Below are 23,862 nucleotides of genomic sequence, written 5' to 3' on the forward strand. Positions count from 1 at the left end.
TAACCTTGCTTGCTGAAAAAAAAGAGGACTTGAAGCACTTACTGAAGAAGATCAAAGACCACAGCCTTCAGTATGGATTACACCTCAATATAAAGAAAACAAAAATCCTCACAACTAGACCAATAAGCAACATCCTGATAAACAGAGAAAATATTGACGTTGTCAAGGATTTCATTTTACTTGGATCCACAATCAACACCCATGGAAGCAGCAGTAAAGAAATCAAACAACATATTGCACTGGGCAAATCTGCTGCAAAAGACCTCTTTAAAATGTTAAAAAGCAAAGATATCACTTTGAGGACTAAGGTGCATGTGACTCAAGCCATAGTATTTCAATGACCTCATATGCATGCGAAAGCTGGGCAATGAATAAAGAAGACTGAAGAACTGATGTCTTTGAATTATGGTGCTGGCAAGGAATATTAACTATACCAAGGACTGCCAGAAGAATGAACAAATCTGTCTTGGAAGAAGTACAACCAGAATGCTCCTCAGAAGCAAGAACCATGAGATTTCATCTCTTGTACTTTGGACGTGCTATCAGGAGAGACCAGTCCTTGGAGAAGGACATCATGCTCGGCAAAGTAAAGGGTCAGGGAAAAAGAGAAAGACCCTCAATGAAATGGACTGACACAGTGGCTGCAACAATGGACTCAAACATAGCAATGATTGTAAGCACGGCGCAGAACTGGGCAGTGTTTCGTTCTGTTGTACACAGGGTCGCTATGAGTGGGAACTGACTTGACAGCACCTAACAACATGAGTGTAAAATGCATACTGGGCTTCAAAAACTTAGTTATCAAAATAACTGGTAGTACTGGTATGATTTTTTATACTGAATACATTTTGAAATGATAATATTTCTTATATATTAAATTAAGTAATGGATTCAAACATATTTAAATGAACTGAAACATCAATGAACTCAAAGAATGTGCAGGATCTGGTAATATTTCATTCTGCTGACATAAGGCTACCATGTTAAATACATTATATTATTAAAATAAATTTTACCTTCTTTTTTTTTTTTAATAAACTTGTGTATGAAGGTTTTTGTGTGGATATCAGTTTTTAAATACTGGCAATAATGTCAAGAAACAGGAACACTCATTCATTGCTGGTGGAAATGCAAAATGGTACAGTCACTTTGCAAGACGATCTGGCAATTTCTTACAGAGCTAAACATAGGCTTACCCTATGGTACAGCAATCACGCTCCTAGGTTTTTACCCAAATGAGATGAAAATGTATATCCTCATAAAAACCTGAACATGAATGTATATATAGCAGCTTTATTCATAATTGCCAAAAATTGGAAGCAACCAAGATGTTCCTGAATGGATAACCTGCGGTACAGCCAAGCAATGGAATATTGTTATTCAGCAGTGAAAAGAAAAAGGCTATCAAGACACAGAAAGAAATGGAGGATCCTTAAGTACATGCTGCTACGTGAAAGAAGCCAGTCTGAAAAAGTTACATACTGTATGATCCCAACTATATGACATTCTAGAAAAGATAGAACTATGGAGACAGTTAAAAGATCAGTGGTTTCCTGGGGGTTGGTGGAGGAAAGATGAATAGGTGGAGCACAGAGGAGTTTTAGGGCAGTGAGACTATGCTGTATGTTACTATAATGGTGGATGCATGACATTGTATATCTGTCAAAATTCATAGAACTGTACAACCCAGAGTGAGCCCTAATGTAAACTACGGACTTTAGTTAATAATAATGTATCAATATTGGCTCAACTATAGCAAATGTAACACACTAATGTAAGATTTTAATAGGGGAAACTGAGGGAGTATATGGCAACTTTCTGTGCAATTTTTCTGTAAACCTAAAGCCTAATAAAGACTATTAAAAAAGAAAAAAGTATCACCAAATCCAAGATTTTCTCTTATGTTTTCTTCTAGAAGTTTTATAGTTTTGCATTTTATATTAAGGCCTATGATCCATTTTGAGTTAATTTTTGTGAAATGTACAAGGCCTGTGCATCGAAGTTCATATTTTTGTATATGGATCTCCAATTATTCCCACAACATTATGAAAAAACTATCCTTTCTCCACTGAATTACCTTTGCATCTTTGTCAAAGATCAGTTGTCTACATTTGTGTGGGTCTATTTCTGAACTCTCTGTTCTGTTCCATTGGTTTATTTGTCTATTCTTTTGTCAATACCACACTCTCTTGATTATTGTAGCTTTACAGTAAGTCTTTAAGTCAAGTAGTGTCTGTCCTCCAACTTTGTTGGTCTTTTCAGTACTGTGTTAGCTAGTCTAGGTCTTTTGCCTTTCCATGTAAGTTTGAAAATCAGTTTGCCAATATCTTCAAAATAGCTTGCTGAGATTTACTGGGATTGCATTGAATCTATAGATCAAGTTGAAAAGAACTGACATCTTAACACTACTTAGTCTTCTAATCTATGAACACGGAATATGTCTCCATTTACGTAGATCTTCGCTGATCTCTTTCAGCAAGGTTTCATAGATTTATGGATCTGAAGCTGAGCACGGATCTTGATGTCATCCCTGCTGAATGACACCTAAAAGCCTGGGAGAAAAGGTGAGGTCCTAGGGAGAGGCTGTGCCATGAAATAAAATACTAAGAACATAGCTAGAAGTCACCAACTAAGAAATGGACAAGAATACTCTTTGTGATACATCACCCAATGGTTTTTAAAGAGAGTGGGTTTGTCTAACAATTAGCCTGGGTCACTGGCCATGAAAGTTTTAGAAAATAAAATCTACATATCGAGGTCTCTAGCCATCCTTTCCACTATGTTCAAATTCCTGATAGCAAACACTGTTATGCATCAAGTGGACACCAAGACTGTTAAAACTTCCCACCTCCATTTCTTCACCATTCACATCCTTCCCCCATTCATGACCACTGGTATATGTGGTTTCCCTCCAACATTTTCTGCCTCTCTGGTTTGTTGGGAAGTTGCTTTCCCACTGACAGTGCTTGCTGCCACAAGGCAGGGGCCTTTATGACAGTCTGAAACTGAAAAAAACAGGCGGGTGCTTCAAATTACTGTTTTTATACGGTATCATATGAGGTGTGTGCATTTGTGGCAGGAAAAATAGAAATTTGGAAAAATTTTTTGAGAATTTTATTTTGGGACACGTATGTCTCAGTGGACTTGGGAGGGACTCTGGTTGTAGAATTTGTGGGACAATGTATGTCCGTCAGGACTCTAAGGGTACGCTTGGCGGGGGGGCAAGGAAAACAAATCCATCCTACCTATCAAAAATTCAGGCACACTCAATGATTCAGCACACTTCCATTAATGAAAACACATGGTATCAACAAAAAATTCAAAGTAGAAAATAACTGGATCTTGAAAGGATTACTCATCCCACCAACTGTACTGAAACTCCTTCTCTCCAATGTCACCAATAACTAAACATGTCATTTCTTAGTCCTCATTCTCCTGTTTGGTCTATAACCTTCAGCACTCCTAACTAGTGTTAACTTTCCCTGAAACTCTGTGTTCCCCTGGTGATGCTGTCCCAGCTCATTCTCCTGCCCACCAGGCTGCTGGTCCTCATTATCACCTCTTGTCTCTACTGAGGAGTCACAGTTATGACCATGGCCCTCTGCTCTGCTCTCTCCCTCAGACAGCTCCTCCATTCTCTTTCTCTCCAGATGATTCTCACCATACCTTGTCTATAGTTTAGTGTAATAATTATTTATATAACTAATAGAACTATAATTATCTCCAGTATCAGAACTTCTTGGAGCCGATGACCATGTCTCATTTATCTCCGAATCCCCACAACACACAGCTGACATACAGCGTTAATAGGTCACTTCCCTGTTTTTGTCTGGCATTTAGCATCAACGGCACAGTTGCCCAAGGCTCCAGAAAACAATGGCTCGCTCTTCTATTTCTATATCCAATTGCTTCATCCTTTCTAATATCCCTCCAGTTTCCCCTTTAGTCCCCTAAAACAGGGTTCAAGTTAACTCACACTTAAACATTGTAAAAAGACTGATATAGGAAAGATATGTAAAAATAAGGGAAGGAGCAAGGGATGGAGGTGGAGAGAGAGAGAGAGAGGGCTGATTGGCTATTATATGGGCAAGTTTTGGGAGAGTTCCAGAAACCCCTGGGCTTATCGATCACCATCAGCACTCCCACTGCGTGCAGCGACTGTGTTGGCAGCTCAACTCACATTGCTGCACCCAAGTAGAGATGCTATAAATCTCGCTCAGAAAGGCCAAGTAAGAAGCCCACGTGTCTGGCCCTGAACACCACATCCTCCCCATTGGGTTACACTGCTCTCCAGCTCACATCCAGAAGTATGTGCAGTTAGGGCAATCCCTAGACTCCCAGAAAGCCTTTTTCTGCAGACCAATCTAAAATCCTGACGATCATAACACAGACACAGCTTCTTAACCCTTTCATGGATGAAATGGTTTTTTGGAAATTCTTTAGTGATGCCGAGTTTTTTCACTAATGGAATGGATGCTGAATCATTGTTTGTTGGAATTTTTTTCTATTATTATTTGAAAAAAAAGTGGTGCCAATTGCCAACAGGACATATCAGTCCCGTGGTGCATCATATTTCCTGGTTACACTTGAGCCATAAAATATCTTCCTCCACTCTCCAAAAATACACACAAAATACTAAATAAACATTGCACTTGCTTCATGTAATTGTTATCAGTTTGATTTAGAGTGGGCCACATCGGCACCATGGTCCATGAAGCACACCACACACACAGGACATATTGGTCCCATGGCCCAGGAAGTGCATCACAAACTGTTTTCACTCCAAAAATAACTCATTTACTTGAATATTTCCAAATGCCAGTAACTGTACCTTCCCAATAACACCAATGAAATAGTAAACATACTTCCAAGCCTTCTTCTCACTGTATAGAAGCCAAAAGACACAAAAGTTTCAGACAATCCCTCCTCCAGGAAGCATCCCGTCATACGCGAACGGCTTTCGACACTCAAATGTGATGCAGACTAACTTCCTTGATTTTTTGGCAGTTGCACCAGTATCCGCCATGAGACCAGAATGCACTAAAGGGGCTCAAATGCCTGCCAATAAACCTCCAGGGGCAGAAAATGTAACACCAGTGTACATATCCCAGGGTCCATGACAATTATTGCTAATGTAATTATGGTTCCTCTTCTCCCTCAGAATGTTATGAATACACACACGTACATCATAGAAGGGCTGATGGGCAGGCATCAACAGGATGTGATTAAGACAACAGGATGTTGACAAAACAGGATGTGATTAGGACAACTTTGCTACCATTTTGAAACAGAAAAGCTGTGTTTTCTCCCGGATTCCAGGAAGAGACAGAGAAGGCAACAGGGTGTAGCCGAAAAGCAGAAATGATATGCAAATTTGACGTGTACCATAGCACATAGTGAACTGGAATGTGCTCTACCTTCCTTTTTAAAGGATCTTAAAATAACAAGTCAAAGACACATTACTGGAAAAAATACTTCTCCAGTCTACACACAATTTCAAGTGATCTTTATCTTGCTTTAGTCCACCATTGTCTTCATTTAGCACACATTCATCGAGTACTACTACATAAACAAAATGTGTGAGAGGCAAAATGAATGGGAACTGATCCCAGGGGTTCGTCAGCAGGAAAAAGAAAACCCCACCAACTGTTACATAAACTGGCCCACATGTCGTCGTTATTGTTAGCTGCTGTCAAGTTGGCGCCTGACTCATGGTGACCCCATGCACAGTGGAACAAAATACTGCCTGGTCCAGCGGCATCCCCCTGATTGCTGTGGATTGGCCCATTGTGACCTATAGGGTTTTCACTGGCCGTTTTTGGAAGTACATTGCCAGGCCTTTCCTCCTAGTCTTAGTCTAGAAGCTCTGCTGAAACCTGTTCTACATCATACCAACATGCAAGCCTCCAGTGAGACAGGTGGTGGCTGCACATGAGGTGGCCTGGCCAGGAATCAAACCTGGGTCTCTTCATGGAAGGTGAAAATTCTACCACTGAACCACCACTTCCCCCTTGCCTTACCCTCAGACCCTATAATTCCATTTCTATGTATTGATTGAAAGAAACGAAATCATATGTCTTCAGAGAGGTACTTATCAATAGACAGCCAACCAGTGCTAGGCCCTGCGCTGGGTGTGGGACTACAAAGATGACTAAGATATGGTTCCTCTCATGGAAAGCATTTGACTTTGGGGTAGAAATGATACTAACAGCTTGTTGTCAGGTGCCATCAACTCGTTTTCGACTCACAGCGATCGCATATGACAGAGTAGAACTGACAGAGTAGAACAGCCCCATGCGGTTTTTTTGGTTGTGATCTTTATGGAACCAGATCGCCAGGTCTTTCCCCCATGGATCTACTGGGTGAGTTTGAATGGCTAACCTGTTGGTTAGCAGCCGAGTGCTTAGCTGTTTGCCCCACCAGGGCCTGTAGGTATTAATTCATTTAATGCTCACAACAACCATATACACTAGGTGTTATTACTCACGTTGTAAAAGTTCAAGGTCACATCCCTAATGAGAGGCCAATGCAGGGCTGTGTCCATAAGTCAGACTTCAGAGCTCTTAATCACTACATTTAATTGGCCCTCTGAAGGCAGAAATGACAAGTGACTAGTTGACAATAAAACAAAATAAAATAATTACAAAACAAAGGGAAGGAGTAACTCTTCATCTTCCCTACTACTCCAGCCTTCACTCCTGTACAAGAGCTTCGCACTGGCTCTCAGCCTCCACCTGACCAGCACCAGTGTGATGGGGAGGGGAGTGGGTAGGTTCAGAAATTGGGGACGGGGCATTTTTGGTTGTCAATGACTGGAAAGCACCAGGGATAATAATAGTCCAATAAAAAAGTTGTCTATTCAGGTGAAGTCCAAAAGGCAGCCAGAAATGCTAAAATGGACATCAGGTAAATGGGGGGAAAAGGAGATAGGATCTTGTCTGTGTGGAATTATGGCCTGGATACGTGGATACCATCTGAGAGTTCAAAAAGGCATCAGAGAGGTCAAAGAGAAATTCCCAATAATTTCTCAGGAGAGAAGTAACAAAAGAGACAGAGGGACAGAGAGGTCAGCATCACGGAGCCTAAACTGTGGGCTTGCAGCAAGGTCATGCACAATAGCAGTGGCAAAGGCAGAGGTGATTGGGCCTGGGGACAGGCCACAGGAGGACCTCCCAGTAACCCCAGCATATGGGTGGACATTGGGTGGTGAGGAAGGCTGGATCCCCCAGGCCTAGCATTTATAGTGAAATTAGATAATCAGTGGATTTAGAAGAACATCTATGTGAGAATCAGGTTTAAGATAAGACATTTTTGTCTTCTAGCAGTGCCCAAGTATAAAAGAGGGGTCATGACAGCCCCATAAAACCAAATGAGACTAACAAGGTGCAGGAGTCCAGTGGCAGGGGCCAGAGAGCAGAAGGGGACAAGGAAGCTGGTGATAGGGAACCCAAGGTTGAGTAAGGATATTGTTGATGTGTTGTGAGATTGTTAACCATTGTCATAGCGCAACATTTGTAGTAACAGTTAAATGAGAAACTATTTTGTTCTGTAAGCCTTCATCTTAAGTGAGAATAACAGCACAATTCGAAGAGCATAGTCAATGTCACTGAACTGTGCATGTAGAAATTTTTGAAATGGTGTATCTTTGGCTATGTGTATTTTCACCAAAAAAAAAAAAAGGTTGAGAAGTTAGAGGATTGATATGTTGTGGGGTTGTTAACCAATGTCATAAAACAACATGTGTACTTCTGTTTCATGAGAAACTATTTGTTCTGTAAGCCTTCACCTGAAATACAATAAAAAAAATAAAATAAAAAAAAAGAGGGGTCATGAGAAGGACAAACTGGAATTATGAAAAACTGCAAAGAAAAAAGGAAAAGATTTAAGATTCAGAACCAAGAAAAAACTGGGAAATATGCAGAAGATTGTTTATTTATGAGTGGTCATATATGAAATAAAACCCTCCTAGACCCAGATTTGGAGCCTTGTGGCACGGTGGTTAAGAGCTTGACTGCTAACCTAAAGGTCGCAGATCGAATCCACCAGCCGCTCCTCGGAAGCCCTATGAGGCAGTTCTACTCTGTCCTATAGGGTCGTTATGTGTCGGAATCAACTCGACAGCAATGGGTAAGTAAGTAAGACCCAGATTTGAGTGCTGACCTGCCTGTTTTTGCGAAAGACAACATAGCAATAGAGAGAGGAGCCGAGACTCCAGCTACTAGACGCTGAGGGCTTTAACTATTGTAATGGTGAATAACTATCATAATGGTGAGCCCTTAGTCTCTGTCATGAGAATCAAGTGTTAACGCATGTGAAGGTCTTAGGAAAATGCTCGCATAAAGTAAGCCCAGTAAACACCATCCAACCAGGCAGCAGTTGGAGCCTTACTTACTCGTGGTGATTTTCAACTTCCTTTGTTTCAGCTCCCGCAGCAGCCATGCTCTAGGACTCTAAGGGGAAAACACAGCACAGAACAGAATGAATCCACTCAACAGGGACCAAGGTCACAGGGATTGTCAGAGAGGCCACACTAACAGATGGAAAGTCCATACAATGGTCAATGTCTTTACATATTTGCATTGTTGTTGTTAGTTGTCATGAGGCAGTTTTGACTCATAGTGACGCAGAGTAGAACTGTGCTCCATAGGGTTTTTACAAGGCTGTGACCTTTCAGCTGCAGATTACCAGGCCTCTGAGTGGGCTTAAACCACCAACCTTTTGGCTAGTACTTGAGCACTTAACCATTTGCACCACCCAGGGACTGCTATGTTTGCATTATATACGTGCGTGTGTGTGCACTTGTACACACACACACACACACACACACACAGGGTTGCTGTTATGGATAGCATTGTGTCCCTAAAAAGATATGTTGAAGTCCTAATCCCTGTACCTGTGAAAATGGCCTTGTGTGGGCAAATAGGGTTCTTCTTTGCAGATGTTAAGTTACCGAAGTCACACTTAACTTCCGTTTTGAAATGGGAATGTGTAGCCTATGAACCACCATTGTATTTTGGAAGCAGATAGTTTGTGCTCTAGGTTTCACAAATCCACAGATGGAGAGGAATTTTACTCCAGGATAGAACACACGCAGAGTCTAACCTATGCTTGATTTAGATGATTCAGGAAATAACACTTCAGATTTAAGAGTGAGTGCTGGAATGGGTTACGACTTTTAGGAAAGTTGGGGTAAGGTGGATGTTTTTTGCAAGTGGGAAGGACCCTGATTTTGGGGACTAAAGGACAGAGTGTTATGGATTGAACCGTGTCTCCCCAAAGGGCGCCCTGAAGTCTTAACCCTTGTACCTGTGAATGTGACCTTGTTTGGGGAAACATGATTTTTGTTTGAAGATATTAAGTTAAATCAATGAAGTCATACCACAGTAGGGTGGGTCCTAATCCTATTCCTTTCTGCATGGCTTCTTACAAAGGAGGACAGAGGGAACAGAGTCACACACAGAAGGAAGACATGTGAGGATCTGTCGACAAACAAAGGAATGCCAAGGATTGCCAGCAGTCACCACAAGGGAGGAGAGAGGCATGGAACAGTTCCTCTCTGAAAGCCCAAGAAGGAATTGCATGGCTGAGACCCTGGTGGCGTAGTGGTTAAGAGTTTGGCTGCTAACCAAAAGGTCAGCAGTTCAAATCCACCAGGCGCTCCTTGGAAACCCTATGGGGCAGTTCTGCTCTGTCCTATAGGGTCGCTTGAGTTGGAATAGACTCGACAGCAATGGGTTTTTTTGGTTTGAGACTCTGGTTAAGATGTCTAGCCTTCAAAACTTTAAGACAATAAAGTCCAATTCTTTAAAACCACCCCCTTTTCGGTATTTTGTTATTACAGCCCTGAGAAACTCAGGCAGCTGCTAGTTTCAGATAAGAGGTAGAAAAAATGTGCCAAAGATGAATGGGCCTGGCACCTCCCCACTTCCTTGTTTCCCAGCATAGAAAGAGTCACCCTTTATTTACTCAACAGACCACACCCAGGGCAGCACCTACCAGAAACTTAACTGTCCTTTTCAGCTATCAAGGTCAGCCCAAGGCAGAGGGAGCAGTCAGGTCAAGGCAGGCAAAGGAACCAGTCTCAGGAAGTGGCTCGGAGGATCTGTCAGGAAGGAAGAGAAGGACTGAGGCTGACAGAAAGGCCAAAGCCCAGTGAAAAAAACTTATATATGCATAGCTGCACAGTTAGTTATTTCTCTGGGGCTCCGTGACAGGAATCTCACTTAAAACCATTGCTCTCTGTGGAGCAGGGCAGAGCTTCGCCAGAGCACTCTGGAGGAGGGTACAGCTAACATTTTGAACTTAGATAAAATTGGCAAGGATTCCCTGAGCCCCTTACCCCTGCGAGGCTCTCAATCCCGCAGAGCCTCGCAGGGTGAGTGTGATCCCACTTTAGAGATGAAGAAAATGAAGCACAGGGTTTAAGGAAGTATCCAAGAATCATAAAGAAGGTCAGGAGAAGAATGTGACTTCGAGCTATTTTTCCCAACCCCAATCCCATTACTTCCATTGCATAATTCTCAACCTTATACTTCACCAATCATTTGCAACACACTACAGTCCCATCAAGCAAAAATCAAAAAGCTTCCTTTTAGAAAAAGATTTATGAGCATATTGTCATAGTACACTGATCATTTTCAGTATATTTTGAAGGCCAGAGAAAATTAGAGTAGTTGGGTCCAGAGCAAATCTTACCACAATTGCTGCCTCATTCCTCATCTCTTGGCTTTTGTTCTCCCTCAACATTTATAAAATGTTTCTTTGAAAATGCCAGCTAAGGGAGCTAAAGAAGGGAATAAGTTTTATGGAGGTTCACCCCTCACCCTGTACCACCAAGGAGGCCAAAGCCAAGCATAGTGTAGGGAAGGACATCTGTGAAGGGCAGAGGCCTTCATGTGTGTGGAGGGAAGGAAGGAGGGAGGAGTTGGTGGGTCGTAATGGAAGTGGATCTTCTATAAGGCCTTATGGAAGGGTCTGAGGCATAGACTCCTGGCCGTAATTTGGGGTCTTTTACAGCATTGAATCCACCACCCATCTGTCAGTTTGATGTACTCTAGTGGTTTGTATGTTGCTATGATGCTGGAAGCTTTACCACCAATATTTCAAATACCAGCAGGATCACCCATAGTGGACAGGTTTCAATGGAGCTTCCTGACTAAGAAAGACTAGGAAAAAAAGCCTGGCAAACTACTTCCAGAAATTAGGCAATGAGAATCCTCTGGATCACAACTGAACATTGTCTGACTTCCTTGGTTTGGACACGTCATCAGGAGGGATTAATCACTGGAGGAGGACATCATATTTGGTGAAGTAGAAGGCCAACAAGAGTGAGGGAGACCCTCGGTGAGATGGATTAGCCCAATAGCTACAACAATGGACTTGAACACGTTGGCAATCTGAGAATGATGCAGGACCAAGCAACGTTTCGTTCTGTTATACATAAGGTCTCTACGAGTTGGAGTCGACTCCATGGCAACTATCTTTCTATCCACCTATATACAGCATCCAGTAAGCAGATTTACACACAGTTGCTTTGCAGAAATCAGGCTTCCAGGAAGTAAACCATTACTGGTAGACTCAGCGAGGCTCCCAGCCCCACCCCCCATCCCCAGCACCCTGCATTCAGGTGGCCCTGGGTTCACTCTCTGGGGTTCTCTCACTCATAGCCATGTCATCCTCACCCGGAATGGGCAGCGTGTTCTATACTCAGATACACTTTCCTGGCCAGGCCACAGACCTTCTCATCTAGATCTCACTTCTCCACTGAAGAGAAGTAGGGCTTTCGTCAGGCAGGCAGTGTTCCCCTATGACAGCAACCTCTCCCAGCACTCTTCTCACCTCTAGCTTTTCCTTTAGGGGTGGGGAACGGTGGAGAGGGTGCAACTCTAGGAGCTCTGGCAGGGGAAGACTTAGAGGCAACTTCCCATGGGGCAGAATCTGAGAGAGCATCCTGAGTCAGAGAATGCCGAGTGCTCCTGGGAAGGCCCCTTAGAGAATCCAGATCTCGTATTTTACAGAAAAGGACAGGAAGCCTAGAGGAAGTGTCTCTGGCTGTGCATTGTAAGGGTGTTTTCTCTTGAGGCTTGGTTGGTTTTCTTTCGTCTGAACCGGAGAAACTTCAGACAGATCAGCTGAGAAAACATTTTTGTCCAATCCTTGCCTATTGCTGTGGTAGCTGAGCTCCTTCCTCTGAGTCACTGCTCCTGGGATGAGCTGCACTGCCCACTTCCACTGCACTCTTAGTACATGTACCTTCTTAGTATGTGTACCTTCTCTCTCCTCCTTCCCAGGATTACTCATCCCCATTCCCAGCCTTAAGCTCTGAATTGGTTTGCACAGAAAATGCCAGACTTATGCAAAACTCTAACTGGAAAGAAACCAAACCAAACCCATTGCTGCTGAGTCAATTCCAACTCATAACTGAAGCATTCCCTGCTAAATACCTTAGGGCAGGTGACCATGGATGCTGATGTGTGATCATCAAACCTAATATCAATCTACTGTATCAATTTATCCCACTTCTCTGACACCAGCTGAGTACATCAGTGCTTCATTCTCTAGCCCCAACCACCAGAGCTAGTTTAGACTGCACAACTTAAAGGGCAGTCCTCCAGACTGCCAAGTCTGCCCAACATGTCAGATGCCAGCTGCAAACTCAGGAGTCTCCATGACACCCTCACTCCTGACCTGCTAGCTACAAATCTGGGGCTTCTCTCTACCTCAGGATGCCAGCCATAAGCTCAGGAGTCTCCAGGGCCCTCCTCATTCCTGACCTCCTGGCTCCCATTACTCCCTTGGGGTCCATAATTGACTAGAATGACTCACGGAACTCAAAAAACCACTATACTTAAGACTAGTTTTATTATAGTGAAAGGATATTTATTTTCTATTATAAAATATTGTATTTCATAATAATTAAAATTATACTTTAAAAAATTATACCGTAACAAAAAGATATTGAAGCAAGAAGAATACAAATGACGAGATACATTTGCTGAGGTATGGGAGGGTTCCCAATGGAAGTTTCCATATCTCAAAAAAGGATGGACGTCTACCACCAACCAGGAAGCCCATGGAACTTCCATGTCCAGAGCCTTTACTGGGTCATCATTATGTAAGCATAATTTATTGTATCATAACTCCCTCCCCTGAGGTTGGGCTTACCTGGTTTGTCTGACCTGTCCAGCCCCTACCTGAGTAGTCTCATTAGCATAAACCCTCAGGTGTGGTCAGAGACCTCATCAAAGACACATCAATCACTGGGGAAGTTCCAAAGTTTTAGAGATTATTTCTCTGGCACCAACCGCAAAGAGCAAATTCTTTGGGTAAACTTAAATTCTTTACCCCACAGCTAATTTTCCTGGGGCATTCATGTTTGCTTGAGGAGTCTTGGCAAATTATTGCTTTTGAGTCTCAAAATAATCCAGACTAGAAGGATAAATTATAGGGCCACCCTCTTTATGTGACAGGCCAGCCCTCTCATTGAAGGGACAAAGAGAAAAAGGAGGTGAAGGAAGAAAGCCCAGTCTCATGTAATTTATTTCCCCTTAGACCAGTTGAGGCAGATGATGGGAACCGAGAGTCATCAATCTCTATGGGCAAAACCTGTTCTTCACCAGGGACTCTTTTTCCCAGAGGCAAGTGGGTGAGTGGTGGGTGGGGACAAGGTACTCAGTATTTTATAAAAGGGGCCCTTTTCGATGAGTAGGAATGAGGAAATAATTTTTGTTTGAATTTCAAGAACGTTTAAGTTTAAAAAAAAAGAAAGAAAGAAAGAAACAATGACTAAAGCTACATTCCTTTTTCCCACCTTCAAAGAAGTGAAGAAATGAGGTCTACTGAGTGTTTAGGTTCCTTTAATATTAAGTCCAAAGTTTGACCGGGTAAGTTTTAGTTTAGAAAAGGGAAGGAAGAGGGGATTCTGGGACCCAGTGTCAGCTAAGGTAGATTCAATTCCAGATCACAGCTAAGTCACCAGACAAAAGGACTGCTTGGTATCCTTTTCATCCCAGAAGAAAACACCTTGGGGAGTGCTTTCTCCCTGCTCTCAGGGCTAGAAAGGACTTCATGGAGATTTTCAAGCATTACCTTTTATCCAGTTTACCTCTGCATCTCTTTTTTAATCTAGGAGAGGTTATCATAGAAATTTAGGGAATACTCCTGATAACTGCTTTTTAAATTGATTTACTGAATTAAAATGATTGTGCATTCTAGACATTTTTCATTCAACAGAAAATATAATTTATTTCTTAATGAAATATATTTGATTTTGTAAAATAGTCTTTCAACTTCATCATTATCTTAGAGCTAATCCCACTGCTGCCTTCCATTTCCTGTTTACTGGTTGGCTGAGAAAAGCCAACTTGCCAAACCTCCTCACTCAGTTTGTCTACTGCAGCCACTGTCCTCCCTCAGGAAAAGCACGTTTTGGTTTCTGCCCTCTCTCTCCTCACCTTGCCAAGACCTGTGGCTATTACTTAACCTCACAGTGAATTCTGGTGCTTGCCAGGGTACTTTTGTTCACTAGGGTGAAAACCTTTTTCTTTTTAGTAATAGATAACTATACAAGGCATAGTGTCTTTAAGATATCAGACAGTGTCAATCATTTCCTACATTAACCATTTACCTTAACTAACAACCTGCCATATGCAGATGATATAACCTTGCTTGCTGAAAGTAAAGAGGACTTACTGGAAGATGAAAGACTACAGCCTTTAGTATGGATTACACCTCAACATAAAACAAAAATCCTCACAACTGGACTGATAAGCAACATCACGATGAATGGAGAAAATATTGAAGTTGTCAAAGATTTCGTTTTACTTGATTCCACAATCAACACCCATGGAAGCAGCGGTCAAGAAATCAAATGATGTATTGCTTGTTCTTGTTCTCTCACTGCCCCCATGCTGCAAAAGACCTCTTTCAAGTGTTGAAAAGCAAAGATGTCAGTTTGAGGACTAAGGTGCGCCTGACCCAAGCCATGGTGTTTTCAATCGTTGCCTCATATGCACGCGAAAGCTGGGCAGTGAATAAGGAAGACCAAAGAAGAGTTGATGCATTTGAATTACGGTGTGTTGGTGAAGAATACTGAATATATCATGGACTACCAGAAGAACAAACAAATCTGTCTTGGAAGAAGTACAGCCAGAATGCTCCTTAGAAGCAAGGAGGGCGAGACTTCGTCTCATGTACTTTGGGCATTTTATCAGGAGGGGCCAGTCCCTGGAGAAGGACATCATGCTTGATAAAGTAGAGGGTCAGTGAAAAAGAGGAAGTCTCAGCGAAGCGGATTGACATCATGGCTGCAACAGTGGGCTCAAACATAAAGATTGTAAGGACAGCACAGGACAAGGCAGTGTTTTGTTCTGTTTTACATACGGTTGCTGAGTCAGAACCAGTTCAACAGCCACTAAGAACAACATCAACAAGTAACTTGTGAAATAACCTGTGGAATAAATGAGGCCAAAAAGTTGCAGTCCTCTGGATCTTCACTGAGTACCTCTTCAATTTCAAATCTATTAGTACAAAGCAACTGCTACAATATTTATGATCCGGAGATGGAAGACGGAGACCTGGGATTCTGAGAAGCTAAAGTTCAGTTTGTGTAGCAAACCAGTTACCCCAGCAAAGCATGGGGGAGTGAGAGAACAAGAACCAGGTGCAAACAGGACCCAGGAGGTTTATTTAGTCCAGCCATGAAGAAGGGATCAGAAAAGAAGAATAAAGGCAAACCCAGCATCCTACGAGGAGGTGGCTTAAAGAACACTAGGAATCAGCCAAGACAAGACATGTGGAAAGAGGACATACTAGACAGAATAGCAGAAACAAAGGCTTGAATGTATGGGAAAGAAGCACTTCCATATAGAGAGCTAAATAGCAAGGCTCAGCATGAGATAAAACTAGGGAGTTGGTTGAGCATCATCCTGTAGGTGACTGGGGACCTTTGAAGGTTTTAAGCAGAAATGGCAGTCAGAGATTACGTGACTCCAGCATAACTAGGAAAGCAGATTTGAGGGTGATAGAATGAGCACGAACGCCAGTGTGATCAAAAGGTGAAGAAGAGAGAAGCCCAAGTAGGGTCAGGTTCTGAAAACAGCAAGGTGGGGTACATTCCAGAATCAGTAGACAAAATCCTAAGGACAGGTGGGAATACGGCATTAGGAAGAGGCAGTCAGGGATGCCTCAATTCTAGCTAAGAAGATAGGGAAAGACATGGTGTCGTCACTAGTCAAGGGGATGTGGTTGAGAGTTCCAGTCGTGGCACCATTGTTTCTGCTCGAGGTGTCCGTGGGGGCATCCCCTCTGCAGTGAGATGAGGAGGAAAATCAAGGCTGGGAGTTACCACCAAACAGCTTTGAAGCATGAGGGATGAGGCTGGCTGTGGAAAAATTAGGCATGTGGGAGATTAGGGGCCAAGGGCAAAACTGGGAGAATTAAAAATAAGAGAATGTCAGGACTAAAACCAAAGAGGAACAAACAACAAGAGAAGGAAGAGGATAGCCAGGGCAGAATCCTGTCACAGATACATTTATTTTAAAACTCTGTTTTCAAAAAGGAGTATCTGATTAAAGAACAGTATTGGGATATCTAAATAAAGGTTTTGATAGTATTTGTGCCCTCTGCCCTGAGAGGTAGAGCTTTCACCGAGACCTGATTGTTTTTCCAAAGCCCCAGTCAACTCTTTAGCAGGTGAATTTTGATCCAGGCACCTAGGAAGTCAACATCTTCCCTAGGTATAAAGATTTTATGAAACATTTCTTCTAACATTTCACATTTGTAAAATGTAAAGCATTTTACATTTTTTTATATAAATGTAAAAAAAGGTAACATTTTTATATTCTAACATTTTTTAATGATACTCTCTCAAACTTCATACCCAGGGAAGGACAATTCCCATTTCTTAAAGATGTCTTACTCCACCTGGCTCTGAGCCTTCGCTATGAATATCTGGTGCTCTCCTCCTTATTGCCAGAACCAATTTCTTTTCTTTTAGTTTTAACCCATCAAACTAAAATTAGACAGGTAGGTTACTTATTGTGTAACCATTCAAATATTTTTTGAATGAACATATTTCAAAAGCAAATTTGTGGGACAGAATTGTTCAGTGTTTATCTAGGGAATAGAAAAACCTAAAAGTTTCACTTTCTATGTTATATATTTGTTGAGTCTGTTCCAACTGGGGAGAGGGGTCAGCAGGAAATCAAGTTTATGAAAATGTAGACTAAATGTTCTTTCTACTCAAGAAGTAAGAAAGAGTTTCTTAAAAACCAAGATTACAGCAAATGAAAGTGACCAGAGGTGTTTTCAATGAGCCAAGGAGAGGCAGGCTAAGGCAGGGAACCCTGGAAGAAACAAAACGACAAAGAAAGAACAAGCAAGAGAGGAGACTACAACAGGAGATGTCATTAAAATGCCTTTGGAAAATTGCCTCAGTTGCCTTCACAGGAAATGGCCCCCTTTCTACTTCAGATTTCAGACAGTATTTCTCTGTAACTAACTGTCTGAGGACAGCAGCTTGGTGTGGGATGGACCTCTGAGGTGGAAGGCATAAAACAGGCCAGTGCCAGGCAGTGGAGAGGAAGGCCACCTCAGATCACTCAGCCAAGCACTGAATTGGAAGGGGAGAAAATGAGATGTGCTGACAGCTGGTGAGGTGGGAGAGCCCCTTCCCTTCTTGGGGCCCTTCAGATCTAAGTACAAGTAGTCTTACAAAAGAATTGTAAGAGAACCTAATATCCCACGTAAATTAGCACTTGCATCACCTAACACTTATGTCATGGATTGAATTGTGTCCCCCAAAAATGTGTCAACTTGGCTAGGTCATGATTCCCAGTATTTGTGGTTGTCCTCCATTTTGTGATTTGATGTAATTGTCCTAATCTCTGCCTGTAGTTAATGAGGCAAGATAAGATTATGTTAAAGAGAATTAGGGTCGGATGCAACACCCTTACTCAGGTCACATCCCTGATTTGATGTAAGGGGAGTATACCTGGGGTGTGGCCTGCATCACCTTTTATCTTACAAGAGATAAAAGGAGAGGAAAGCCAGCAGAGAGAGCGAGACCTCATACCACCAAGAAAGAAAAGCCAGGAGCAGAGCGTGTCCTTTGGATCCAGGGTCCCTGTGCTGAGAAACTCCTAGACCCAGGAAAGAATGATGTCAAGAACCCTCCCCCAGAGCCGACAGAGAAAGAAAGCCTTCTCCTGGAGCTGGCGCCCTGAATTCAGACTTCTAGACTGTGGGAGAATAAATGTGTTTGTTAAAATGATCCACTTGTGGTATTTCTGTTATAGCAGCACTAAATAACTAAGACAGAATTTGGTGCTGGGAAAGTGGGGTGCTGCTTCAACAGATACGTAAAATGTGGAAGCAGTTTTGAAAGTGAATGGGTAGAGGCTGGAAGAGTTTTAAGGTGGTTAAGAGTAAAAGCTTAAATTGCCTTGAAGAGACTGTCAGTGTCACTATGGACATCAAAGACAATTCTGGTGAGGACTCAAAAGAAAGTGAGGAGATCTTTAACACCAGAGAGGTGTAGACAGCAAGAAGCAGCAGCAGAGAAACGGCAGCAGCAGAACCAGAAGGCTGGTGTGAGATGGCATGCGAGCTGACCCACAGACAGAGAGAGCTGAGTGCTTTCAGGCAGGAGGCTTCCTGGTGGAGTGCAGTGCTCTGGGCACTTACTGGTGAAGCTTGGCTTGCAAACCCACAAAGCAAGAGAGCTGAGTGCCTTCCAGCCGAGGTTTACTGGTGGAGTGTGGTGCCTCCAGGCACTTATCGGTAGAGCTAAAGAGTTTTGGAACACTTGTCGAAGCAGGGGAGACACTCGGCCAGCCAAAGGGCTTGAGGGGCCCAGAGGCCAAGGAACCAAGTAGCAGAAGCTGAATACAGAAGGAACACAGGAAACAGAGCTGCGTCAGTCTCAAAGGGTAGGGCCATGACCTCTGGGGTCTCAAAGGGTGGAGCCATGGCCTCTGGAGTTTCAAAGGGTGAGGCCACAGCCTCCTAGGTTTCAAAGACTCAGATCTTCACCAACTCAGTTCCTAAGTGTGGGGCTGCCTTTCAAGAGTGCCAGTGGGATGGGGCCAGATTCGCTGCCCAAAGCTGAGGGGCGGGGCTGCCATGCCTAAGGGGCAGAAGAAAGGGGCCTGCCATGGCCAAGGGAGTGGGGTTGTCACTTAAAACGGACCAGGAGAATGGGGCTTCCCAAATCTGAGGGAGCACAGTTGTTGTCCCAGTGGGCCTGGAACACCAAGCTAAAGTCCAGGGCTGAGGGGCCTCCATCCGGAATCCAGACAGTGTGGCCAACACCTAGAGTCTGGAGGGCAAGGCCATTGCCTAGAAGGTATTAGAGAACAGAAGATTATTTTCAAGCCTTGAGAGCTAATGTAATGTGTTCTGCTGACTTACTTGGTGCCTATTATCCCTTCTTTCCCTCCAATTTCTTTCATTTGTAATGGAAATATCTACCTTGTGCCTGTTTACCATTGTACTTTAGCAGCAGATAAATTTGTATTCTAGATTTCACAGATGAAGAGGAATTTTGTCCCAGGAGACTTTGGACTTGGAGTTCATTTAACACTTTTGGGATGACTCTTAGTCAATATTGTGCTGGAAGTCCTAGACAGAGGAATTATGCTAGAAAAAGGCATAAAGGGCATCCAAATTGGTAAGGAAGAAGTAAAAGTATCTGTATTTGCAATGATATGATCTTATACACAGAAAACTCCAAAGAATCCACAAGAAAACTACTGGAACTAATAGAAGATTTCAGCAAAGTTTCAGGGTACAAGATAAACATACAAAAATCAGTTGGATTTCTCTACACCAACAAACAGAACTTTCAGGAGGAAATCCACCAAATCAATACCACTTACAATAGCCCCCAAGAAGATAAAATGCTTAGGAATAAATCTAATCAGAGACATAAAAGACCTATACAATGAAAACTACAAGACACTACTGCAAGAAACCAAAAGAGACCTGCGTAAGTGGAAAAACATACCTTGCTCATCGATAGGAAGACTTAACATTGTGAAAATGTCAATTCTACCCAAAGTGAACTACAGATACAATGCAATCCTGATCCAAATTCCACCGGCATTTTTTAATGAGATGGAGAAACAAATCACCAACTTTATATGGAAAGGGAAGAGTCCCCGGATCAGTAAAGCATTACTGAAGAAGAACAAAGTGGGAGGCCTCACACCACCTGATTTTAGAACCTAGCATACTGCGACGGTAGTCAAAACAGCCTGGTACTGGTACAACAACAGATACATAGACCAGTGCAACAGAATTGAGAATCCAGATGTAAATTCATCCACCTATGAACAGCTGATATTTGACAAAGGCCCAAAATCCATTAACTGGGGAAAAGACAGTCTCTTTAACAAATGGTGCTGGCATAACTGGATATCCATTGGCAAAAAAATGAAATAAGACCCAAACCTCATACCATGCACAAAAAACTAACTCAAAATGGATCCAAGACCTAAATATAAAATCCAAAATGATAAAGATCATGGAAGAAAAAACAGGGACGCTACGAGCCCTAATACATGGCATAAACAGAATACAAATCATAAGTAACAAGGCACAAACATCAGAAGAGAAACTAGATAACTGGGAGCTCCTAAAAATCAAACATTATGCTCATCAAAAGACTTTATCAAAAGAGTAAAAAGATAACCTACAAACCGGGAAAAAATTTTTGGCTATGACAAATCAGATCAGGGTCTAATCTCTAAAATCTATAAGATACTGCAAAACCCCAACAGCAAAAAGACAAATAACCTAATTTAAAAATGGGCAAAGGATATGAACAGACACTTCACCAAAGACGACATTCAGGGGGCTAACAAACACATGAGGAAATGCTCACAATCATTAGCCATTACAGAAATGCAAATCAAAACTACAATGAGATATCATCTCACTCCAACAAGGCTAGCATTAATGCAAAAAAACACAAAATAATAAATGTTGGAGAGGCTGTGGAGAGACTGGAACACTTATACACTGTTTGTGGGAATGTAAAATGGTACAACCACTTTGGAAATTTATTTGGCACTTCCTTAAAAAGCTAGAAATAGAAGTACCATACGATCCAGCAATCTCACTCCTTGGAATATATCCTAAAGAAATAAGAGCTGTCACATGAATAGAAATATGCACACCCATGTTCACTGCAGCACTGTTCACAATAGCAAAAAGATGGAAACAACCTAGGTGCCCATCAACGGACGAATGGATAAACAAATTATGGTATATCCACACAATAGAATACTATGCAACAATAAAGCACAACGATGAATCCGTTAAACATAACATGGAGTAATCTGGAAGGAATTACGCTGAGTGAATTTAGTCAGTCACAAAAGGACAAATATTGTATAAGACCACTATTATAAGAACTCAAGAAAAGGTTTAAACACAGAAGAAAACACTCTTTGATGGTAATGAGGGTGGGGAGGGAGGGAGGGAGGGAGGGGGCATTCACTAACTAGATAGTAGACAAGAATTATCTTAGGTGAAGGGAAAGACAGCACATATTACAGGGAAGTCAGCACAACTGGACTAAACCAAAGCTAAGAAGTTTCCTGAATACAACCAAACACTTCGAGGGACAGAGTAAAAGGGGCATGGGTCTGGGGACCATGTTTTCAGGGGACATCTCGGTCAATTGGCCTAACAAAGTTTATTAAGAAAATGTTCTGCATCTCACTTTGGTAAGTGATGTCTGGGGTCTTAAAAGCTATGAACAGCCATCTAATATGCATCAATTGGTCCCAACCTACCTGGAGCAAAGAAGAATGAAGAACACCAAAGACACAAAGAAAATATTAGCCCAAGAGACAGAAACAGCCACATAAACCAGAGACTTCATCAGCCCGAGACCAGAAGAACTAGATGGTGTCCAGCTACCACCAATGACCGCCCTGACAGGGAACACAACAGAAAGTTCCCGATGGAGCAGGAGAAAAGTGGGGTGCAGAACTCAAATTCTAGTAAAAAGACTAGACTTAATCTTTTGACTGAGACTGGAGGGACCCTGGAAGACATGGCCCCCGGACTCTCTGTTAGCCCAACACTAAAACCATTCCTGAGGTCAATTCTTCAGACAAAGATTAGAGTAGACTATAGGACATAAAATGATACTCGTGAAGAGTGTGCTTCTTAGCTCAGGTAGATACATGAGACTAAATGGGCAGCTCCTGTCCAGAGGTGAGATGAGAAGGCAGAAAGGACAGTAGCTTGTTGAATGGACATGAAAAATCCAGAGTGGAAAGGAGGAGTGTGCTGTCACAGTATAGGGAGAGCAACCAAGGTCACATAACAATGTGTATATACATTTTGTATGAGAAACTTACTTGAATTGTAAACTTTCACTTAAAGTACAAAAAAAAAAAAAAGACTTTTGGGATGATATGATGGGGTGAATGTGTTTTACATATGGCAAGGCCATGAATTTTGGGAGGCCAATGTGTGGTATGTCTCGGATTTTATGTCCCCCCAAAATACGTGTCAACTTGGCTAGGCCTTGAATACCAGTATTTGTGGTTGTCCTCCGTTTTGTTATTTGATGTAATTGTCCTATGTGTTGGAAATCTTAATCTCTGCCTGTGGTTAATGAGGCAAGATTAGATTAGGTTAAAAAGGATTAGGGTGGGATGAAACACCCTTACTCACGTCACATCTCCGATCCATGTAAGGGGAGTTGCCCTGGGGTGTAACCTACATCACTCCTAGACCCTGGGGAAGATTGATGACAGATAGTCGACAAAGGGAGAAAGCCTCCCCTTGGAGCTGGTGTCCTGAATTCCGACTTCTAGACTGTGAGAGAATAAATTTCTGTTTGTTGAAGCCACCTACTTGTGGTATTTCTGTTACAGCAGCACTAGATAACTAAGACAACTTATGACAGTAAAATTTCTCTTTTGAGCTGCCAAACAACTCAGTGGCAATATTTTATGCTGTAACATTTTACGTGTTGAAATTATGGTTGAATCCATTTGACTAACACTCATTCTCCAAAATATAATTTTACTCTCTCCCCCATAAAGAGGGAGGGAGGGAGGGTCCACTGAATCACTGACGTTACCAATTCTTTCCTGCTCTTCCGTGGGCGCCAGGCACGTTCCACAGGGCTCTCCACACTCCTTCCAGTGGCACAGGACTGCTCTCCCTTGGAGCTGAACTGCGCCGGCCCTGTCCTCCTTCCTCACTGCCTCCACCTGATCGGATCCGCACCCGGGGACGGAGTGGGCTGTGCGCGGCTGGCTGCAGGGGACGCAGGAGAGAAACCAGCTGTGGGAGGACAGGAGGAACCACATTTTCGCCGGTCTGGTTCCCGCGCGCCTTCCGAGCACAGCCTCCATGGCGCTGCTCCCCGCGCTCCCTTCCCGGCCCCGCGGCCCGCGCACTGTCCTCGCGCGCCCTCCCGGTTCACCCTTCCCTTCCCGGCCCTGCTCCCCGCGCACTCGCGGCGCACCTTCTCCGGCCCCGAAGCCGGCGCATCCTCCCAGCTAACCGCCCCGACAAGCACGCGCCTGCAGGATAGGTGGGGGCATTGCTAAAGCAGGCGACGAACAAGCACTCCTCAAAGTGGGAATCCCAGACCGAGCCGCGCACGCCCCCAAGGGCACCGCTCCGCCGCACTCACGCCGCACTCACCAAGTCAGTCCGGATCTGCAGCACCGAGCGCGGGGACCTCTTAGACCCGCTTCGCCATATTCTCGCAGCGACGCCGGCGACAAAGACCCAGGGGCTGAGGAAATGGCAGCTCTCGGACGGCTCGCGGACCGGGCGGGCGAAAAAGGGCTGAGCGCGGGACGGTCTGCGTCCCTCCGGGAGATGTAA

General features: G+C 43.1%; 1 protein-coding gene across 5 annotated transcripts in view; it reads right to left on the reverse strand.

Annotated features, from left to right (window-relative positions):
- UPP1 (uridine phosphorylase 1) overlaps window positions 1-23,862 on the reverse strand; it is a 39,082-nt gene extending 15,220 nt beyond the window's left edge. Inside the window, exons 1-4 of one of the 5 annotated variants that reach the window (XM_023724445.1) lie at window positions 23,677-23,852; window positions 23,105-23,310; window positions 9,997-10,102; window positions 8,393-8,450 (exon numbers count right to left, since the gene is read on the reverse strand). In XM_023724445.1, coding sequence (XP_023580213.1) covers window positions 8,393-8,439 — 47 coding nt within the window. In that variant the 5' untranslated portion in view covers window positions 8,440-8,450; window positions 9,997-10,102; window positions 23,105-23,310; window positions 23,677-23,852. Of the gene's footprint in view, window positions 1-8,392; window positions 8,451-9,996; window positions 10,103-23,104; window positions 23,311-23,676 lie in introns of all 5 variants that reach the window. The other 4 variants (XM_023724447.1, XM_023724444.1, XM_023724446.1 and 1 more) reach the window with 4 other exon arrangements.

Source organism: Trichechus manatus, unplaced genomic scaffold (genome assembly GCF_000243295.1).
Source record: "Trichechus manatus latirostris isolate Lorelei unplaced genomic scaffold, TriManLat1.0 scaffold00247, whole genome shotgun sequence".
Classification (NCBI taxonomy): Eukaryota; Metazoa; Chordata; class Mammalia; order Sirenia; family Trichechidae; genus Trichechus; species Trichechus manatus.